Here is a 19,908-nt window from a genome sequence, read left to right as displayed (position 1 = left end):
CACAGACACACGGGTGTGGCTTACAAAGTCAGTACTGTAACTCTTTATTTTTAGCTTTTTTTTTTTTTTTTTTTCCTCTATAAGGACATACATAACGAAGTTTATAGTTGAAGTTTACATGCATGACCTCACTTACAAATACCAATATGCCACCCTCTGCCGGCAACCAGACCCACTTTTAAAGACAGCACGAACTGGCCGAACATGGCATGTTCAGTGTCCTTAACAGATTTACATTCTCAAACATTTCATAGTTTATGTAGTAACAACAAGGGCACAGTGGTACTTTCAAGACTGCTCACACTCAACAACAGATGCACCATTGACTAGATTTTTTTTAGATGTGCCACAGAAATCATCACTTTTTGCTTTCATAAACATGTACAACTATCATGCCTGTGGGAGATTTTTGAAAACTGATGTTCAACAATTAGAAATTTATCATTGGGACTTGGTTTAGCTGCAAAAACACTTTCAGCCACCGAGGCTTGTATTTCCAGGAATAGTTAGCAACAAATCAAGGTTATTTACTTGCCGAAGAAGTACTCTGGCTTGGCATTCCTGTCCCCTTTAACTTTTTCTATGTCTATAAATCCCTTCTAGCCCAGTTGACATTCACAGTGTCGTTTCCCACAGGAGGGGGTAGTGCTTTGGTAGAAGTTTCTCGCATAAATGGGGCTGTTAGTATAGTCAGAGCTCATGGAAATCACCCTCATTACCTGGCAACCCTCAGGCTTTATTAGGCAAATGAAATCTGCATTTCCTTAAGCGAAATGACCTGCCAAGCACTGCTCCTGCCTCTGTCCTATCCCACCCACCCCATGAGATTAGAGCACTGCAGCTCCCAGCTCTCTAACCAAGCTCCAAGCCAGCAGCAGGGGCCGAATTTGGTGTCTGGTGCCCAGGGGCAGGGACAGCACTGCAAGCAGCCCTTGCACCACTCCGGTGACATTTCCAGGGCCCGAGCTGGGCTGGCATTGCTGCAGGACAGCCACCGGCACTCCCCCAGCCTCCACACAAACGCTTACACAGTACTTCTGTCTCAGCAAAGGAGACCGGGAATTCCTGTTTACTACACGTTAAAACAGGGATACTCTCTGCAATATACACACAAATTCCAGCCCATGGCATGCCATGCAAACACATCTTTCTCACCATAAAAAAGTCAATTTATTTTAATCTGAGAGGAACAGATTTTTCACCTTTCTTCTGCAGAGCAGGCAAAAAAAGTTGCCCCTTCTGCCCCCGTCTCAGGAACAGGACACTGAAGATGCTGAATTTAACACCACATAAGATAAACAACAGCTGAGTTTGAGTACTATGTTCCATGCCTTCAGACAAACAAAAAAGCCCACCCCAACCAAAAGCCCCCACAAAATTCAAAATCACACCCACCCCGAAACAAGACACACAAACTGCAGAAAGAAGCGGAATACTGAGTAATAGCTTTCTTGTGAGATCTGGGTAAGCTGACATTAAAATCACTCAGAAGTTTGTAGTTCATTAGAAGTATTTGCAGTATGTAAGCCATTATCACTTACTTTCACTTCAAAGCCAGTTACTTTCAGGTATATTGTTTTTTTCCTCTGGTCCAGTTTTGCTATGTGGTAGGTGAAGAGCAAAGTAGCAATATGAACATAGAACAAGCTCTATGCATAGGTTACAGGCTTGCTTTTTGCAGTTTCCAGTAACATAATTTTTTTCCCCTTTGCAAATATATGGGTAAATACTGTATCAAATATTTTGGGAATTTTCTATGGTAGCAAACAAACAACACAGAAAAATCATCCAGACACTGGCTATGTGGACAAGAAAACACTGAATGACCAAGGGACAGTAAATTCTCTCAATTCTGTGCAAATTCCAATAAAAACCCACTAAAAATTCAGTTTTCTTGAGTTTAATTGGAGCTTTATTACTTAAGCTGTGACTTCACAGTCTTCACCTTCAGCAATTTGCAAAGAGGAGGCATACAAGAAAGGTTACAATACTTAATGGAAGGGACTCCCTACTGAACAGGGGTAAAGAGGGCAATCCCAAGGCAGAAGAACTGGGAGCGCCAGTTTGTTCTTAAGTCTCACATGAGGACTCCTGGAAAAAGCTGATTACTTGAAGCAAATCAAGGAAATAAATTTAGAAAGCAGAACCTGGGATTGAAGTAAGCTGGAACCAGAAAGAAACAAACACCAACGACAAAATGGGGACAACCGACCTGCCAGCCTCGTCTCTGTGCCTGGGAGGATGATGGAACAGATCCTCCTAGATGCTGCACTAAGGCACATGGAGGACACGGAGGTGACCGGCGACAGCCAGCACGGCTTCACCAAGGGCAAGTCCCATCTGAGCAGCCTAGTGGCCTTCAGTGATGGAGTGACTCCACCAGTGGACAAGGGAAGGCCTACAAATGTAATTTACCTCCATTTCTGTAATTTTCTGCCTTTAACACAGTTCCCCAGAACATCCTTCTCTCTAAATTGGAGAGAGATGGATTCAATGGGTGGACTGTTTGATGGACAAGAAATCGGTCTGATGGTCATGTCTACAGGCTAGTGGTCAACGGCTCAGCGTCCCAATGGACACCAGTGACAAGTGGTGTCCCTCAGGGGTCCGTACTGGGAGCAGTGTTACCATCATCTTCATTAATGACATGGATGAAAGGGTAGAGAGCACCCCCAGCAAATCTGCAGGTGAGACCAAGCTGAGCGGTCCAGTTGACACTCCTGAAGGACAGGACACCACCCAGAGCGACCTGCACAAGCCTGAGAAGTGGGCCCATGTGAAACTCATGAGGCTTTAGTAAGGCCAAGTGCAAGGTGCTGCACCTGGGCTGGGGCAACCCCTGGTATCAATAAAGGCTGGGGGATGAACAGATCCAGAGCAGCCCTGCCAAGAAGGATTTGGGGCTGGATGAGAGGCTGAACATGAGCTGGCAATGTGCACTCACAGCCCAGAAGGCCAGATGTAATCTGGGCTGCATCCAAAGGGGCATGGGCAGTGGGGGAGGGAGGGGATTTTGATCCTCTGCCATGGTTAAGACCCCAGCCAGAACACTGCATCCACCTCTGGGGTCCCCAGCACAGGAAGGACATCGACCTACTGGAGCAAGTCCAGAGGAGGCGCACCAAGATGATTAGAAGGATGAAGCATCTCTCCTTATGAGACAAGGCTAAGAAAACTGGGGTTGTTCCACCTGGAAAAAAGAAGGCTTTGGGGTGACCAAACTGTGGTGTTCCAGTACCTTAAAGGGAGCCCACAAGAAACATGGAGAAAGACTATTTACAAGGGCAAGCAGGGACAGCACAAAGGGGGATGGCTTCAAACTGAAAGAGGGCAGGTTAAGATTAGGTATCAGGATGAAATTCTGAGGGTGGTGAGGCACTAGAACAGGCTGCCCAGAGAAGATGTAGGTGCTCCATCCCTGGATGTGTCCAAGACCAGGCCGGATGGAGCTCTGAGCAACCTGGTCTAGTGAAGGGTGTCCCTATCCATGGCAGGGAGGCTGGAACTAGATCTCTGAGGTCCCTTCCAACTCAAGCCATTCTATGATTCTATGAAAATGCAAACAAACCAAGCAGAGTAAATCCAGACAGAACCCAAACAGTAAACAGAGGCTGAATGAATAAATAAAGTCACTAGGATTAAACCAGATTTATGCTGCCACTCAGCTTCTTGAACAGCCACATAAAGCTGTAACTGACTGTGGCATGGTGGCTTCAGCCTCTGCTCCCTTGAAGCCACTATCCAACCAGGTAGAAAAATAAAGGTCTAATTCACTGGAAATTCTTTCATTTACAAAACTAATGGAATAGGGGATTTTTTTATGCTTCTGCTTCAACTTCTGATTTATCTTCAACTCCATTCTGCGCATCTTTCATTTCTGCATCTTCAGTGTGGCTTGTTTGAAGAGTAGCAGATGACTAAATAGAGACAAAGAAAATATATTAATATGTTATACAAAATTGCTAGCACAAACATTGTTTGATTCTTACTGCTTGGAAAGCTTGTCTACCCTGCCAGACTGAATTGAGACATTAGATCTTCAGCCAAGAGAAACCAAAAATTTTCATGCATCTAAGAAACCAGAAGCAGTAGAGAAGAGGCCAAAATATAATACTGCTATTAAGTGGTTATGATTCTTGATGTGGCCTGCACCCACCTGCCACACAACTTCTTAGAAGTTTTTTAACTGAAATTAATTTGTGAAGCTTCTGAGAGAACTGCTTTTGCCCTGCTTCAATATCAATGTCATTCATTTTCAGCCACTCCCATGGCCTATCCCGACCCAGTTGTATGAGGCACACTTGCACTCAGCTTAAGAAGTATCTTCATTGGACAACTAGTTTTATGGAGAGACACTTCAAACCCAACAACAGTGATTTGGATGTCCTGCGCAAGAGTTTAACTGGAAGAAAATATGCTCTGACAATGTGGCTGCTCTAAAGCCCTCTCCTTGCGCATCTTCCTCATAAAAAGGTGTGGAAGGCAGAGAGCCATGAGGTAGGGCTCCAAGGTCAGCTTTTACAATAGGACATAACCAGCACATCCTGACCTTGCAATTTTCAAGCACAGTAAGGGGAGGTAAAAACGTCTTGGCTTGCTCATCTCAAAACCTAGTGCAATGAAATTGCTATTCTACCTGTCAGCCCAGCATCTTGAGCTATCTGTTTTATGATGATGTTAGGTAAGAACCAGACAAAACCAAGCAAAGTCTTCAGCATGCAATGCTGGGAGAGGGGAATAGGAGGGTTGGGAAAGGGGAAGAATCCTTAAAATCTAGAACATTCATGCATCAAAGGTCAATTTTTCATTCTTAGAAGCATTCCATAAAGCACACAAGAGTTAAGTCTTCTCTCCACAGAAAATGTGTTAGCTAGCAATCCTGAGCTTATGGTAAGTTGATAAACATCCTGACCTTCAAAAATTCACCCTTCACATATGTGAACTATTCAAATTAATGAAATTAACTACTGATGCAAGAGTGGCTGTTGAATTTAACAGACTGTGTCAGGAATATTAGAACTGCAGTCCAAGCTATCCTCTTAGCAATTTGAAGTCCTTTAGTAAACAAACTCTCTTCCCCAGAACTTTGAGCTTTTACTACACCACTACTAATAGACATTGTCAGAGCTAGAGTAAAGCAGCACTATAAATGCAGTAACAGGGAAACAAGCTTTTCTTGCATGAAAACTACCTCAAGACTGGCCCAGGGAGTAAGCATCCTTTACAGTTTATAGTTACATCAATCCCATTTCATATAAAATCATATCCATTTAAGGCAGTCCAGATGTCTCAGAGAAAAAACAAAACAAAACAAAAAACCAGCACATTGCACATTCCCAAGTTCATCTAACTTTTTGGGAAGAACAACCCAGGCCAGTGGCACCCAGGCGTGTATCAGCAATAGTGTGTCCAGCAGGACCAGGGCAGGGATTGTCCTCCTGTACATGGCAATGGTGAGGCCACACTTCGAATCCTGTGTCCAGTGTAAGATGCCAAACAATAACCTTTCATTGGAGTCCAACCTAAAGGATTCCACAACTTGAAACTGATTCCATCCCAAGCAGATAGGGAAATTGGGACTAAGTGCCACGTTTTGCCAGTATCCCAAACAGGCTGCAGTGTAAAATCTGCCTTTTGACAAGAGTATTGTTCTACAACTTATCTCTTAGGAGCTGAAGAAAGCACAAAAGTTTCTGTACATTTAGTGAGTATAGCTTGTTTCAGCAATCCACTCTTCCTATCTCAACAGATCTTGCTGTATCCCACACCTAGTGGAGGAAGACAGATTCCCAGCAGCTGTGCTAGCTGAAAGGAACCTTCACAATAGAGCCCAACAGCTGGCAATTAAATCCTGGCATTTCAAAAGTGAAGATGCCTAACAGTGAAATAATTCTAGTTTAGCTGCTGTATCTTTATATGAGATTTTTTATTAAAGCCTACCAAAATTAAGATCCTTTAAGCGTATGTGATAGTATAGTGATGTAAGTGGCTTTACATCACTGTGTCTAGAAGTGAAGAATACTTTCTTTTAAGCTCCAATAAGCAAAGACTGTTGACATCAGGCTGCTTTAGCCAAAAAAAGAAGAGAGAGAATGAAGCATTTCATGTAGGAAATTGTCAGCTGACAGTCTTAAACGGCTGAACTGTCAGGCTATACTCATCTGAGGACACCATGCCTCGGGCAAGACTCAACAACACAGCTAGCCACAGGAAATTACTGTACAATATCCAGGAATTTTTTATTATTCTCCATGCACACTCTGAAAAGGTGAAAATAACCTCACAACATACAAGCTTCTGTACTCTCCAATGTTACTGAGGATTTTTGAATCTGAAATAAATCCCAGATTTATTTGAGAAGTTACAGGTCTATCTTGTCTTTTGAGACCATCAGATTTAAGGGAAAAAAACCAGAATGGTATTTTAGGAGATGTGACTCTCACCAGTAACTTGAAATGTTTCTTGCTAGCTGATACAATCTTATTATAACCTGTATTCCCATACTGCCATTATTACCTGAACTAGTATTTACTAAAATTCTAGTAAAAGCTTATTAGGAAAACCATCCATGCAGAATAATGAATCTTCTGACACTTCATAATCTATCTGTGGCATTTGTAATGGAGACCATCAACCACATCCTACTATCTCTGTGAGAAGCCAGATGGTGCTCAGCATCCTCTGTATGACAGACACAAGTTCTCACTAGATGGGCACCCCAGGCACCAGAACAGCCTGCCCTTTGCAACAGGTTCTAGAGCAATAGGTGTTTTTTCAGTTCTAGAACACTGTTTGCATCTCATTACTTCAACTGCTTTCTGATTAACACTGGTCTGTTGCAAATTCAGTCAAAATACGTAAAAGCTTTCTGTGCAATGGTTGGTACTGCTGGTTTCCCTGTTCAAGCAAGATGGCCTAAAAATTTTGACTGTTGGCATTTTGAGTTCCATCCCTGCTCCCCCCTAAAGGAGACTAGTTGAGTGTTCTCCTGCTATAATTATCTGTAATAAGAAGCAAGCTGAGTACCTAAGCCACTGCTCCTTGTCTAACACATAACACCACCTCATGTAATCTTTGGAGCAGTGTTACTTACCTTTAAGTCTTTGTCTGCGAGCCTTTGGAACATGTTGGCATACATCTTTTTCTCCTTCTCGTGCTGCTCCCTTATTTTTTGCTGACAAGTCACCAGTTGCACTTTGGCAGCTTTGTTACTTGGATAAAGTTGTATCACTTTCTGGAAATCTGCTCGAGCCAGCTCAAAGTCATTGACAGCCAAGTGAGCTTCTCCACGCCGGAAGAGGCCTTTTTCATTGTTGCTATCCAATTCAAGTGCCTGCATGCAAAAAAACCAAAACCAAACCACATTTATTTTCCTTTTATAAAAAATTATATGCAGTCAGAACACCAGTGACTGCTAGGAACTGTACCTTCTGATGTAGACTTAGGAGTCTTGTCAGGGCTTACTAATAAAGTGAGTGGAATACAGTAGAAGTAAGTATAAAGAGGAATGAATATAGTAGGCCATTTGACAAGAGAATCAGCAAGTCTAAGATTTAGTCAGCAATTAATCCTGCTCTTTGAAAGACCTTTGCCAACGTGATTACCTTCATCACATCTCAAGTGTTTCTTATTTCTAAATACTTGAATATTCTCAATATAGCATCAAGTTAGTAAAATGTTCAAAGGGCACTAATTACGAAAATAATCTCTTGGGTATTTTCAGTATACTAAAAATTCCATACTACCCAAATGCCAGCTGGCAAGAAAGACCAAATATCACATGGTCTGCTGTCCCTAAAATGTTTGAAGCAAGAGATAAACTGTCAGACTGCTTGTGCAGTTTAAGAATAAATAAACTCCTACTACCTTGTTGCAGTTCTCCAAAGCCTGGGAGTACTCCTTTAGCTTGAGATGGCACATAGCTAAGTTAAGGTGAGCAGCAAGCCTCAGGCTTTTGGCTTTTGATTCCTCCTCCTCAGAGAGTCCCGACTCATGCTCCAGCCATGACACAATCTTCTTATACTGTAAGGCTGCCCGCTTGTATTTCCCCTCCTGTAAACAAGGCAGCTCAATTATCACACAGCTCATCACAGTAACTTTTACCTCCCTCTCATCCCTTTTGCCTGCTTTGAGCAATAGATCTAAAAAACCCCATTTGATCAAAAAGTAATTTCTGTCATCAAAAATACACTACTTCTGAGAGCCACTCCTGCACAGGATCAGAAAGTCTCTAGAGCTAGCTCCCTGCAGAGTTAGGTCTTTGGATAACCCAACTGAGTTTCGTTTTTTTTTTTAAAAAAATTCCCCTCCAGTTCTCCTGGTAAAATCTCACAGAACACCATGAACACCACTCAGAAATGACAGAAGCTGTAATCATCATTATCAACTCATGACATGGACTAAGAAATGCTATTATTACTTGGGCCCAGTAACTTACCTTGAAGTACTGAGTGCCCCTCTCCTTCACAATGCTGCTCTGTTCCAACTTCTCATCTGTGTTCATTTCCCAGGACTCCTTAGCCTACTCAAACAGGAATAATTCCAGTCAATTTCAATACAATTTCTAGGGAAATCAGGTAGCTATGTTGTTTCCCACTAACAGTATGGTTGAGGTAAGTCTGGCAAAGCAGAGCTTTGCACTTCTAATGAAAACCAGCCTAGAGCACAAGAAATGGCAACAGACAGGGATACAGGAGGAATATGAATCATTTCAGCCAACAGCTCCCAGCATGTCACCATCATCTCTGGCAACAGTGGCCTCCCTGTTTCACAGCACCATTCAAGGATTCCATTGTCATCGTTTAAGCTGCCTCCCACTTCTTCCCCCACTCCCAGATCTCTTTGGGATTTCATCTCTTGTTCTCACCTTTTCAAAACTTTTGAGTTTCACTTCATACTGCAGCTCTGCATCTGGAGGGATCTTAAATTTCTCATTCCCAGCACTTCCAAAACCATAGCTGTAAAATGGGCATGGAGAGGGAGAAACAAAAATTATAAAGAAGAGTTCAAAACTATCCATCCAGCTATATTTGTTACATAGGAAGAGACAAAAACCCCATGCAAATTTGGGATGTGCATAAATTATTATTACAAGACAAAGGCCTGAGGAATCCTAGCTAGAATTCTAAAATTAGCAAGTACAAGGCAGAAGAAAGTAAGAGAAACCTAGTGTTGACTGCATTTATTTTTTACCATTTCCTATTATTTTATTAGTTTTTTTGTTTACTTTAAAGAAAAGCAAGTAATGCCTTCATCAAAAAAAAACCAACCCAAAAAAAAGCCAAACCAAAATAACCGACTTTCAAATCACAACTAGGCTTTCATATTCATGGTCTGAAACTGAGCGTTGCCTTCAGAGCACCTGTATTTTAGTTCTATTCTTAGGAAGCAAAGACAATAAATACCAAGATTAAGTGAGCAGCTGTACACTTAACACACTGATAAACAGGAAATACCTACAGAAAGGTACTGCAATGCAACTCCAGTAAGAAGCTGCATATTAGCAGGAAAACCCTCTAGATCAGATTGCTTTCCTTTTCTGCTCTCATCAGGCTCAGTTACAGTTTAAAAAAAATTAAATGAAAACTGAAATAAATTAAAGTTTGATGAAAACAATCTGCAACTCCACTTGTTTCAGATGTGTTCTCACTGTAAGGAGAAAATTCTGCCCATATCCAAACCAACAAATGTACTGTTTTACAGTACGCAGTCATGAAGAGGGATCACAAAAATCTAAGTTAGAGAGCAACAACATTTTTAAAAAATATTCAGAGGTCAACATTACAGAGACTTAAGTAAATATTTCTGCACTGCTACGGCTTCACTATGAAGTGGCAAAGCAATCTTAGCTCGATATTTCTCATACATAAATTTTTTGGGGCCAATCCAAGTTTTTACCACAGCAGTGAAAAAAGCTGAAAGGCATTATAACGAAACTTTTTTTTCTTGCCAGATGATTAGTGTAAGCCCTTCCTATATCAAGCACCAGAAACAGCATACCTGGGTTTGAGATAGAACACAGACTCCTCAGATTTCTCCATTTTTTGAATTGCTTTCTCCAGACCATGAGGAATATCGAAGTTTTCACCTTCTCCAATCTCAAACCGCAATTCCCGCTTGTCAAAAACACGATCTCCGTGTCGGCCTTCAAACTGGACTGGTAACAAAAGCCAGAGCAACAGAGAGAGAAATCAGAAGGGATCTATGTATGGCAGTGGGCAGGTTACCAGGAGAGCACACAGGGAGTTCTATACAGGCAGGCAGCACACACAAAGTGCCAAAGCCTCCTTCTGAACAGTCTTTTCTCTTCTAGCAGCTACCTATGGCATAGCAGCTACTGGCAGCAAACAGAATTTCTGCTGTTAAATTTAACAACCCCTTGTTTTTTTGTTCATTGAAGTGTTTGTTTTTTCCACTCTGATGACAAGTACCAGAATGACTTCCCCTCCTGTTCCTTAGCACATGGAAATACTTTATGAGACTCAATCACCTTTTGTGATCAGATAAGCACTTTCACAGATTCAGTATCACCAGAAAGCACAGCTGCTGCTGGAAAATGTAAGCCTTGCTAGAAACAGGAGAAGGAAAGCTTACTCTAGGTTGTTAAGTTATTTATTACAGAAAAGAGAAGCCACATATTCCTCTCCCTCAGGACATGCAGTTGTACATTGTGAAAAGGTTCTGACATCCCACACGACAAATCCATTCACTATTTGTGTAAGAACACACTTACTCTCTACAAGTGCATCCTCATTGGGCCTGGAGTAGCCCTCCCCTTTCTTACGGATTCTTCGGATGATGCCACCATCTTCTTCATCAGTGAGGTCCTCCCCCTTGAACTCAAAAAGTTCTATCTGTGGAGGGAACAAAAGTCTTGTATTTATTCTTATTAGACCAATTTAGTAACTCACAGAATTTTTTTCTCCAGAAAGCTTTGAAACTTTAAACTCATTGCTACAATCAATTGCTTAGGATTTTTAAGAGCTAATGTTAATGTAGGACACAGGTATTCAGTCTGAATATCTGTATCTTCACATACCCTCCCAAGTAAATGTAAATCATAGTTTGAAGTGAGACTACCATGATGACATAGAAAAAACAGTCTAGCTACAAAAGATATTTGTAATTGCTGCTATGAAGCAAAGGAAAAAAAAAAAATCATACCCTATGTTTGAGTAAAACAATAGTGAAAACTATTCCTAAGTACTAAAAAACAAGCCATTGTAATCAGCATTGTTTAGACTACCTCATTAAAAAAAAAAAAAAAGGTTCAGAGCTAATGCTGTGGAGGTTCCTGACACTGGACTTAAGATAACTGGAATGCAAAAGGAATTGCATATCCACCAGTACTTCCACGTTTTATTTTAATTGCTACCTAGTAACAAACAATATTCTGGTCTTTCTCTTCAGTCAGTCTGAAAAAAGTCATACCTGAACATCCTACTGATGACCATACAGGTGTGTACCTCCCCTTTTTTTCCCAGCCCAAACAATACTATTCTATGGAATAATCTATTTATATTGCTCAGCAAAAGCAATCATGAGGAAGAATAAAACAAAACCACCACCAGATTAAAAAAAAACCAAAACTTCCATATCATAGGACATGCATTCATGTCGTAAAGAAATGCTGGTGTGATGACACAGGTACAAAATCTCTTAATGTAAGTTTTAGAGGATCTTTTGTAAAGCAACTTCTATAAAATTTTGGTATGGTGATAGGCACTTGTAAAAGAACCCTGCTGATATTGTGTAAAGTAGTAAAAAGCAAACCTAGGTAAAACTAAAGAAGTGGAAACTTAAGGAGACTTTAGCTGCTTGAGAGTCATAGTACTTTAACCTAATAAAACTTGGGAAAATTTTCTGGATCTAAGTTCCAACCCACACCCAGCACTGCTTACTTGCTGCAGCCAGTGAGCCCCGGGCTGTTTTGTTGGGGAAGCACAAAACCATCATAGGGCAGCTTGGTGCTTTTCTTTCTCCCCTCTTCTTTCAACATAACTGCTCAGGCAAGCATTAGGGGATATTAAGACTCATGAATGAACCACTACTTTCATCTAAAATCACACCCAGAAAATGCCAGGGCCAGACTGGCAGCATCAAGAGAAGTCCAGTGGGCAGTGAATAACCTGGGTGACTGCATCAGATGGACTCAGTTTGATGGAACAAATCCCCTCTTGCAGTTCATGCTTTTATTTATCCCAGTGTTAGGTATTACCTCTTGTTGAAGGACAATGAAAGCTTCTCTGCTTTCTGCTGTCCACATGTATTCTCTGTAGTAGGGCTAAGCCCTTAAGAATGCCCCACTGTGCTGCCAAGGTAGAAGGCCTTGAGCTCTTAGCTTGCATTTCAGCCATCAGCTCAGCACTGATTACACCTGGTATCACTTGCACAGAAGCACACAGCACTCCAACATGTGTCGTTTGATCCAATATAGCTGAGCCAGAAGTAACTTCAGATTTCTATGTAAGAAAATGCTGTTTGTGAACAGCTCTACATGATGCTATTTTTCAGAAACAGTGGTATTAATTTTGATGTACTCAAAGTGAGTAAGCTGTCATCCCTTAGTGGACACTACCTGCTAGCAATATTTTTTAATCCTTCCACACAGAATATATCCTTAATCCTATTACTGAGAAGTCCATGGGAAAAAAGTAAAAAAAAAAAAAGGAATGCAAATACACTATCCAAATGCAAAGCAAATGCAATATCCCATTATGTGAAAGCCAATGGCACCTGGCCTGTATCAGCAATGGTGTGGCCAGCAGGACCAGGTCAGTGATTGCTCCCCTGTACTGGGCACTGGTGAGGTCACACCTGGAATCCTGTGTCCAGTTCTGGGCTGTTCAGGACGGACACTGAGGTGCTGCAGTGTGTCCAGAGACAGGCAGCACAGCTGGGGAAGGTTCTGGAGCACAAGTCCTGTGAGGAGCTGCTGAGGGAGTTGGGGTGTTTAGCCTGGAGAGAAAAGAGGGTCTGGGGGGAACCTTCTCACTTTCTAAAACTCCCTGAAATGAGGCTGTTTGTTGCCATATGGGGTCAGTCCTTTCTTCCAAGAAGTCACAGAACAAGAAGAAATGGCCTCAAGGTGCAGCAAGGGAGGTTTAGAATGGGTATTAACATTAGAACAGGCTTCCCAGGGATGTGGTTGAGTCACCCTCCCCAGAGGCATTTAGTCGTAGATGTGGCAAGGGTTAATGGTTTAGTGATGGACTTGGCAGTGTCAGATTCATGATTGGACTCAATAGTCTTGAAGGTCTTCTCCAACCTAAATGATTCTATGTGTAATTTACCCTTCTTAACAGATGCTCATTGTTTCCAATAAAATCTAAACAGACTTTCAGTCTTTACTCTAAGAGCTACTTTCACCTTTCTCAGATATTAGATAAAACATTCCATCTCAGAGCAATCATCAGTTTCAAAACTTTCCTTATGTCCCCAATTGTAGGAATCCATTCCATAAGTGATTAAGTGCTTTAGAGCAAAGTAATTTTAAAAATCACACTTTTAAAAAAAGAGTCTGCCTTCTCTCAGGTAGAATTTATTTTGAAGCAATTGCTGGCAAATTGAACTGTTTCAACAGTAAGAAAAATACATCCCCTCCAAACCCTGTTGAGACTGTCAGGGTATGCTCCAAAAACAGCTTTAATGTCATCCTACATGGAAAAGTCAAAGACAAGTCTCAGCATTCTGAACAACCATTCTCACTTCTGAAATAACACACAAGAGGCAGCTGCTATTTCCACCCCCTTTTGGGAAGGAGGGGGAAGATGTGGGGGGAAATGACTTTTAAGATCAGCAGGAAATAAAATCTCTCCTCTCCTGGTGAGGCTGAGAGACACCAAGGATAACTGGCTCCATGCTCACCAAGACATGCAAGCTCATCTCCAGGAGAGCAGCTGGCCATGTGAGTTGTCAAACTGGGTTACCCAGCTGCCAAACTCAAGATTGCTGAGTCTGTCACAAGGACTGAGTGAGTGCACAAGACTTCATCTGTGGTGGCAAGATTGATCAGTGTAGCCTGGATGCACAGAGAAACTTTGGTAATGAACCAGCAATCTGAATCCAAACTGGTTTTATGGTGCTTTACAGCTGACTGAAGCGCTCAGCTCTACAGAAAAGAGTTCATAATTGCAAGACTGTTCAAATATCGTATTCCAGCAGTTTACATGGGGCAATTACAATTACCTCTTTTCTCCCAGAATTAGCTCTGAAGAGTTAATGTTGTAAAGAAAACATTGTAAGTATAAAAATTGTATTATTGAGTACATTAATTGCTCCTCCTGTTGTTGAAAACCTTACAATATTAAATATATTATTACTCTGAGTGTTATGAAGTGGATTAAAGATTTAATTCTCTTAACTACTTCAGTCTATCACTGGAATAGTCAGTCTGCCCTTCCAGCCTGCACTTTGCTGCTGCAAATCACTCTGTAACTGCAAAATTACAACTGAACACTGAAGATCATTCAAGTATTTTAAAAACTCAAAGAGAAAGGAACCTGAGCCATTACAGAGCAGTTGCAGCCAGACTAAAATTCTGTCCATGTTACCCAAAACTGACCGTGTTATTTTCCTTAGAAAATGTAACAATCCTGTTTTGAAAGGATGTTGCATCACACATTTTTTCAAGCATACAGTTTTAGTGACCATCTCTCACATACCTCAAAAATCAATGTAGCATTGGGAGGTATCTTTGGGGGGCTCCCAGCTGAGCCATAGGCATATTCTGGTTTACACGTAATCCGACAGATTTCACCGATCCTCATAGTGGCCACAGCAATGTCCCAGGCTTTGATCACCTCACCTGTACAAGTCAAACGCCAATCACACGTGAAAAGTATGATCAGCTGAAACTGAGCATCATCATTTTTGGCATACAAAAGCTAAGGCAGCAGAAATACTGAAGAATACTTGTGCTCACATTTATGTACATCAGTTTTAAGCCTAACCAAATTCTGAAGTTTCCCAGGGACCCAAATTTGGCCCAAACATTTCTTCATTCTAGGTGTAACAGGTCTTTTCATAGAATAACAGAACACGGACACCAGCTGAAGTGTTTGGCATAGTCTCAAGTGTGAGGAAGTAACAATAAACTCTTCCAAGAGGAAGGCCTTACGGTGCGAGATTGCCTGCTCCTGTTTTGAAAACAGTCCAAACCAACAGCCTTTTCTGTTTGTACTTTTATCAGCTGGCAAAGAACAGTACCAGTGGTAACTAAAAGTTACACACATTTGTAACAGAAAGGGGGAGGAAAGTAGAAGCAATCCATCCAAAGGGAAGAAAAGCTGTAACAATATCCCCTCTCTTACTCAAGCTCTCCTAATTGCTGCTCCTGTCAACTCATCAAGCAGACCTTCTATTAGTCCTGTATTAATAGGTAGAATTAATATCATCTTAAATTGCAGTACAATTAATTTATCTGTTTTTTAAAAAACAGGTATTATTTACTTTTTAAAAAGGAGAAGGTAAGAAACTTCCAGGGAAGAATACAAGATTGAGTAGTATGATTTGCTGGAGCAACAATGCTTAGATTTTCAAAAAATGAATGACTTTGATAATGAAGAGATGCTCAAAGATTCCTATGTGGGTTAACTTGAGAATTTTGTGGAAAAGAGAGTATGTTTCATCATGAGAGAGCTGACAGCTGCCTGTGTACCCTTGTCCCAGTATCTAGTCACAATTAAACACCCCTGAACTGAGGTCTGACTCCCAAAAATCCCAACTAATAAAATGCATATTCTGACTATTTAACTATCATTCATCTTCTACATTTCAGGACAGATTTTCTCCCCTGGAGTGCTTTGTCTGAGGCCTGTGAATTCTTCAGCAGGCCTCTCAAGGGGCTACTCAGCTCTCTCATTCAGAAAAATCTCCAAGACATTCAGATAGGTTAATTCTAAAAGAATAAACTCTGAAAACAAGTGTAAGTAGCACTTTTGAAAAGCCAAGGAGCCACACAAGGAGATTGCCATCTCAATTATTACCAAAACTGATCAACAGTAAACACAAGATATTACCTTTCCCCAAGTCAAATGAGAATTTGTCTCTTCTGTCCAGACTGGAGTCAAATTTTGTGCCATCGAGAAGCCACCCCGTGTAATGGACGGTCACCTTATCACCTATCATCGGAGACTCTGTCCCACTGCCTTCTCTCTTGACAACCTGAGAAAAAACAGCAATCAGCATTAATACCATGGAAATCAAGTCTGCCTCCCCGCTGGACACGAATCACAAATACCTAGATACGTGTGTTATCATCTCTAGTAGACAAAGGATTTGCAGGTTTCCTTCAGTCACCTGGAACTGGACTGGCTGTTCTTTCTGCAGATTAGCAGTGCTGCAAATGCAGAACCTCAAGATGGCTGTGCTGTGATACAAGAATTTAACAGGCAACAGTTGGCGCCAGCTTACAGATCTCTGCATTAGGCAAGGCTTTTTCTTCTCTATTCAAGTATTTGCCTCATCACCTCTCTATCATCATGCCAGAGTTCAGTGCTCTAGGCAAAGCTCTTAGGAGAATGAGGTGGTTCTTCCCATAAAAAGTCTATTCCAACACTTAACCTGAAATTATTCGAGTTAAACCAGGCAATTTAACAAAGGTTAGCAGTGTCTCACCCCAAGCAGTTAGTTCCATCAGCCTACAGAGTAACACTTGAAAATAACTTATTGCAATAATTTTGTCTCCCTGCAATTCCGACATGGATGGCCAGCACCCCTGTCTCACATACAGCTGCAAGGATTTGATTTTCTTCTCAGGGGGTTCCCCAGCCTGCCCAGCAAGACAAGCATTAAATAAATCTACATTATTCAGAAAACGGGGACAATCTCTCTGGTGTTTATTTGAGGTTTATACAAAATTAGAGAATAATAGTGACATATCTCACAGGCAAGGACGTGAAGCCTTACCCATAACAGGATTCCTTAAGTTCAGATTTGAATTTTTCCCAATATAGATTGAAACCATCTAGCCCCAAGCCAAAGTTCTGCATTGTCTTAGCCAGACAAAAAGGGACCAATGCAAGACCCTATTTGCTTGCATCACAGAGACCTGGAAAACATTCTGTTATGGAAGATAAACATCTATTCAAGGGCAGTTACAAGGCATCCCTCTTTTAAATGTCACGTTTCTACATCAATCATGTTTTTCACTGAAGGACACAGACCTTTGGGAGTCTCCTTCATAAATTTTAGTTTCCTGCAAGCCACCACCATCAATCTCCCACCAGGCCTCCTACCATCCCTGTGACTGAACATATACATATACATTCATATACAACTGAAATGCCAGGACCCTCCATCCAAAACCAAAGGTTCGCCATCGATAGCTTCTGTTAGACTAACAAGCTGAAACCATCTCACTGAAAGCATAAAAAACCCCAAACAAACAAAAAACCAAAACAAACCACAAACAAAACCTAGGAAAAAATGCTGCCTGCTGTTTTCTAAGGAAAGGATGCTCAACATGAAAAGGGATGCCTGACCTCACACAGCACACCATCCCTTTACCCCGCACCAGCACCACAGCAGTTGTTAGCATTACAAAACTGATCTATTGATGTCTCCCCAAGGAAGGCCAAAGTTCAAGCAACCACTCTCACAGAGATAAGGAAACAAAGTATGAGAAGAACACAGGAATCAGGTAAGCAACCTAACCTACATCATGCTTAGGCACAAATCTATATAAAGCAGATGCAAACTAGTACTTTAAAGCAGCCAGTCTGATGCAATTTTGAAAAACTAACTGCATTTAATGGAAATTTACTAAACTTTATCAAATGTCATATTCTTGTAGGGTCATAGTAAAGTATTCTAAAGTAACAAATACCTCATTTTCATTATTTATACAGTTTATTTTCTTGCATTTGTTCCATTTTGAATGACTTAAGTTTCACTGCTGAATATGGCAATCTTATTTTCCGTAAGGTTTACATTTCCTTTTCAAATGGAAAAACAGGATTTTTCAGTTCATACTGTATTTCAAATGGTTTATTACCAAACTTAATTACTTATTCTAGAAATTGTGTAAGCATATTCAGCAATATCAGGTAAAAAACTGTGGCTACTATTCTGATATAAAGCTAATGGGCAAGTAAACACACTCCTGGAATCACTGCAACAATACCAGTACAAATTTGGTGTAGGTTAGTTCAGAGCTAGAAGCTTGATTTCAACAGATGCATTTTGCACTTCAGCAATTACGAGAAAAGTAAAACCCATGAAGGCTGGACTTTGTGACCTCTATGGTATTTTACCTATCATGGCACAATCTCAATTTTTGTGATTTTCACAACCTCACTTTGTTTGCTAGCGTTTTTTACTCTCCTCCTCTAAAAAAATAAAAATAAAAAAGCCCCAAAAATACTTGCTGCTTCTCCATCATCAAAAAGTAGGTACTGCATGAATCAGGCACACCAGACCCTCATTGCCTTCTGCCACGCTCAAGGGATCTGAGCTGCAGGAGACCTGGACAGCCATGCAGATGATAACTCTGATCTGATACCATACTACATGCAAAACTCAAAAAATTCTCACCTAAGCATGCTAGCATGAAACACAGAAAAGCAGAAATATAGCAGATAATATCTACAATCTGCTCCCTGATACCCTTCCTAAACGGGAGACAGCGCCTCCGTAATGAACCCAGAATTTAGAAGGCTCTAAAGGTTAAACACGGAATTTTGCCTTTGCTGTGGCACCCCTTTCTCCTTCTGAACACCCTAACTCCGAAATTTTACTGCGGTTGAATAACGCTTCTAAATAACCCCTGAAGTTTGTAGCAGAGCCTGAGGAAGTTTCTAGAGATATGGAAATAGGCAACGTCTGACAGAGGAAGTTCGCGCAACTCCCCCTCACGGTATAAATCCCGCTGCCCTTATCGCCTGCCTTCCCAGTACAAAGGAGAGCAGCCGCTGCCCCTCGGCCGCGCCGGGGACCTGCCCGGCCGCCTGCCCAGCGGCACCGAGGGGCGGCCGGGCCGCTCCGGCCGCCGGACCGCGCACCTCGGGCCCGGGGGCTGCCCGGAGCCCGCGCCGGGGCCTGAGGGGAGGCTCGGCCGGGCACGGCGGGGCCGGGCACCGAGCGCACGTGCCCTGCCGGGGCTCCATCTTTAATTCCCAGCCCCGGACACGTGCTGAGGGGGCGGGGGTGGACCCGGACCCCCACAACCCGCGCTGCGAGCCGGATGGAGAGCCCAGCCCGCCTCCCCCTCCCGCATCTTCCCCTAAACATCGGGGAAAAAGCCCGAGAAGGGCGAGAAGCGCCTTTTCCCTGCACAACCCGCCCCCCCGGGACCCCGAGCTCTCCCGGCGGGCAGCCCGGGCTCCGGCTCGCCCCGGCCAGGGCGGCGGGAGCCGGGAGGAGCGGGGAGCCCCCGCGGGCGGCCGGGCAGCGCTTGCGCAGCCGGGGCGCGCTCCCGCCCTCCGCGCTCCCCGCCGCTGTTGTTTAATCGCCCGCGCTGCGCCAGCCCTGCCTGGATGCCCGGGGACCGCCTCGACCCCTTCCCCGCGGGCACACAATGGGCCCGGTGGGGCCAGGGCGCCCGGGGAGCACCCGCTCGCAAACCAAGGGGAATGCCCCCGCTCCCCGGCGGCGCGGGGACCCCTCCGAGCTAGCGCGGAGGGTGGGGATGGGGAACAGGCGCCCGGTACCTTGAGGACACCCTCATCCTGCTTGGGAGTGATGTCCACCCCTTCCAGGGGAGCCCCGTCCGCTTTCATCTCCTCCGCCGTCATGTCGCCTGCCGCTGCCACCTCTGCGCAGGGAAGGGCCGCCTCGCGGGCTCGGTGCTGCGGTGAGCGCCGGGATGAGACTGGGATAGCGCCTGGCTGCGCCTCCGGCTCCGGGCAGCGCGGTGGGGGCGGGCGCCGCACGCCTCCTTCCCTGCTGCTCTCGCCGCAGCGCCGGCCC

The 19,908-nt window shown here is 43.0% G+C and overlaps 1 protein-coding gene across 1 annotated transcript; it reads right to left on the bottom strand.

Moving 5' to 3' along the window:
• Nucleotides 1–14: 14 nt before the first annotated feature.
• Nucleotides 15–19,898, bottom strand: FKBP4 (FKBP prolyl isomerase 4). Its single transcript, XM_058837436.1, has 10 exons — nucleotides 19,650–19,898; nucleotides 16,020–16,164; nucleotides 14,664–14,806; nucleotides 10,733–10,853; nucleotides 10,000–10,156; nucleotides 8,867–8,957; nucleotides 8,438–8,521; nucleotides 7,867–8,052; nucleotides 7,094–7,333; nucleotides 15–3,917 (listed from the first exon to the last, which is right to left on the bottom strand). Exons 1-10 carry the CDS (start codon nucleotides 19,731–19,733, stop codon nucleotides 3,819–3,821), a joined length of 1,350 nt encoding a protein of 449 aa, XP_058693419.1. The 5' UTR covers nucleotides 19,734–19,898; the 3' UTR covers nucleotides 15–3,818.
• Between the last annotated feature and the right edge of the window lie 10 nt (nucleotides 19,899–19,908).

Source organism: Poecile atricapillus, chromosome 1, assembly GCF_030490865.1.
Source record: "Poecile atricapillus isolate bPoeAtr1 chromosome 1, bPoeAtr1.hap1, whole genome shotgun sequence".
Lineage (NCBI taxonomy): Eukaryota > Metazoa > Chordata > Aves > Passeriformes > Paridae > Poecile > Poecile atricapillus.
Note: the sequence above shows the minus strand (reverse complement) of the source record. Positions and strands in the feature narration are given on the sequence as shown.

Bases quoted from the DNA above. Each gene is read 5' to 3' on its own strand.
- FKBP4 (XM_058837436.1), bottom strand. From the start codon at position 19,733: ATGACGGCGGAGGAGATGAAAGCGGACGGGGCTCCCCTGGAAGGGGTG. The intron at 10,157-10,732 runs GTAAGTGTGTTC...TTTTGTTACCAG, and splicing joins TGAGGATGCACTTGTAGAGA to TCCAGTTTGAAGGCCGACAC. The intron at 8,958-9,999 runs GTATGCTGTTTC...CCCATTTTACAG, and splicing joins GTGTTCTATCTCAAACCCAG to CTATGGTTTTGGAAGTGCTG.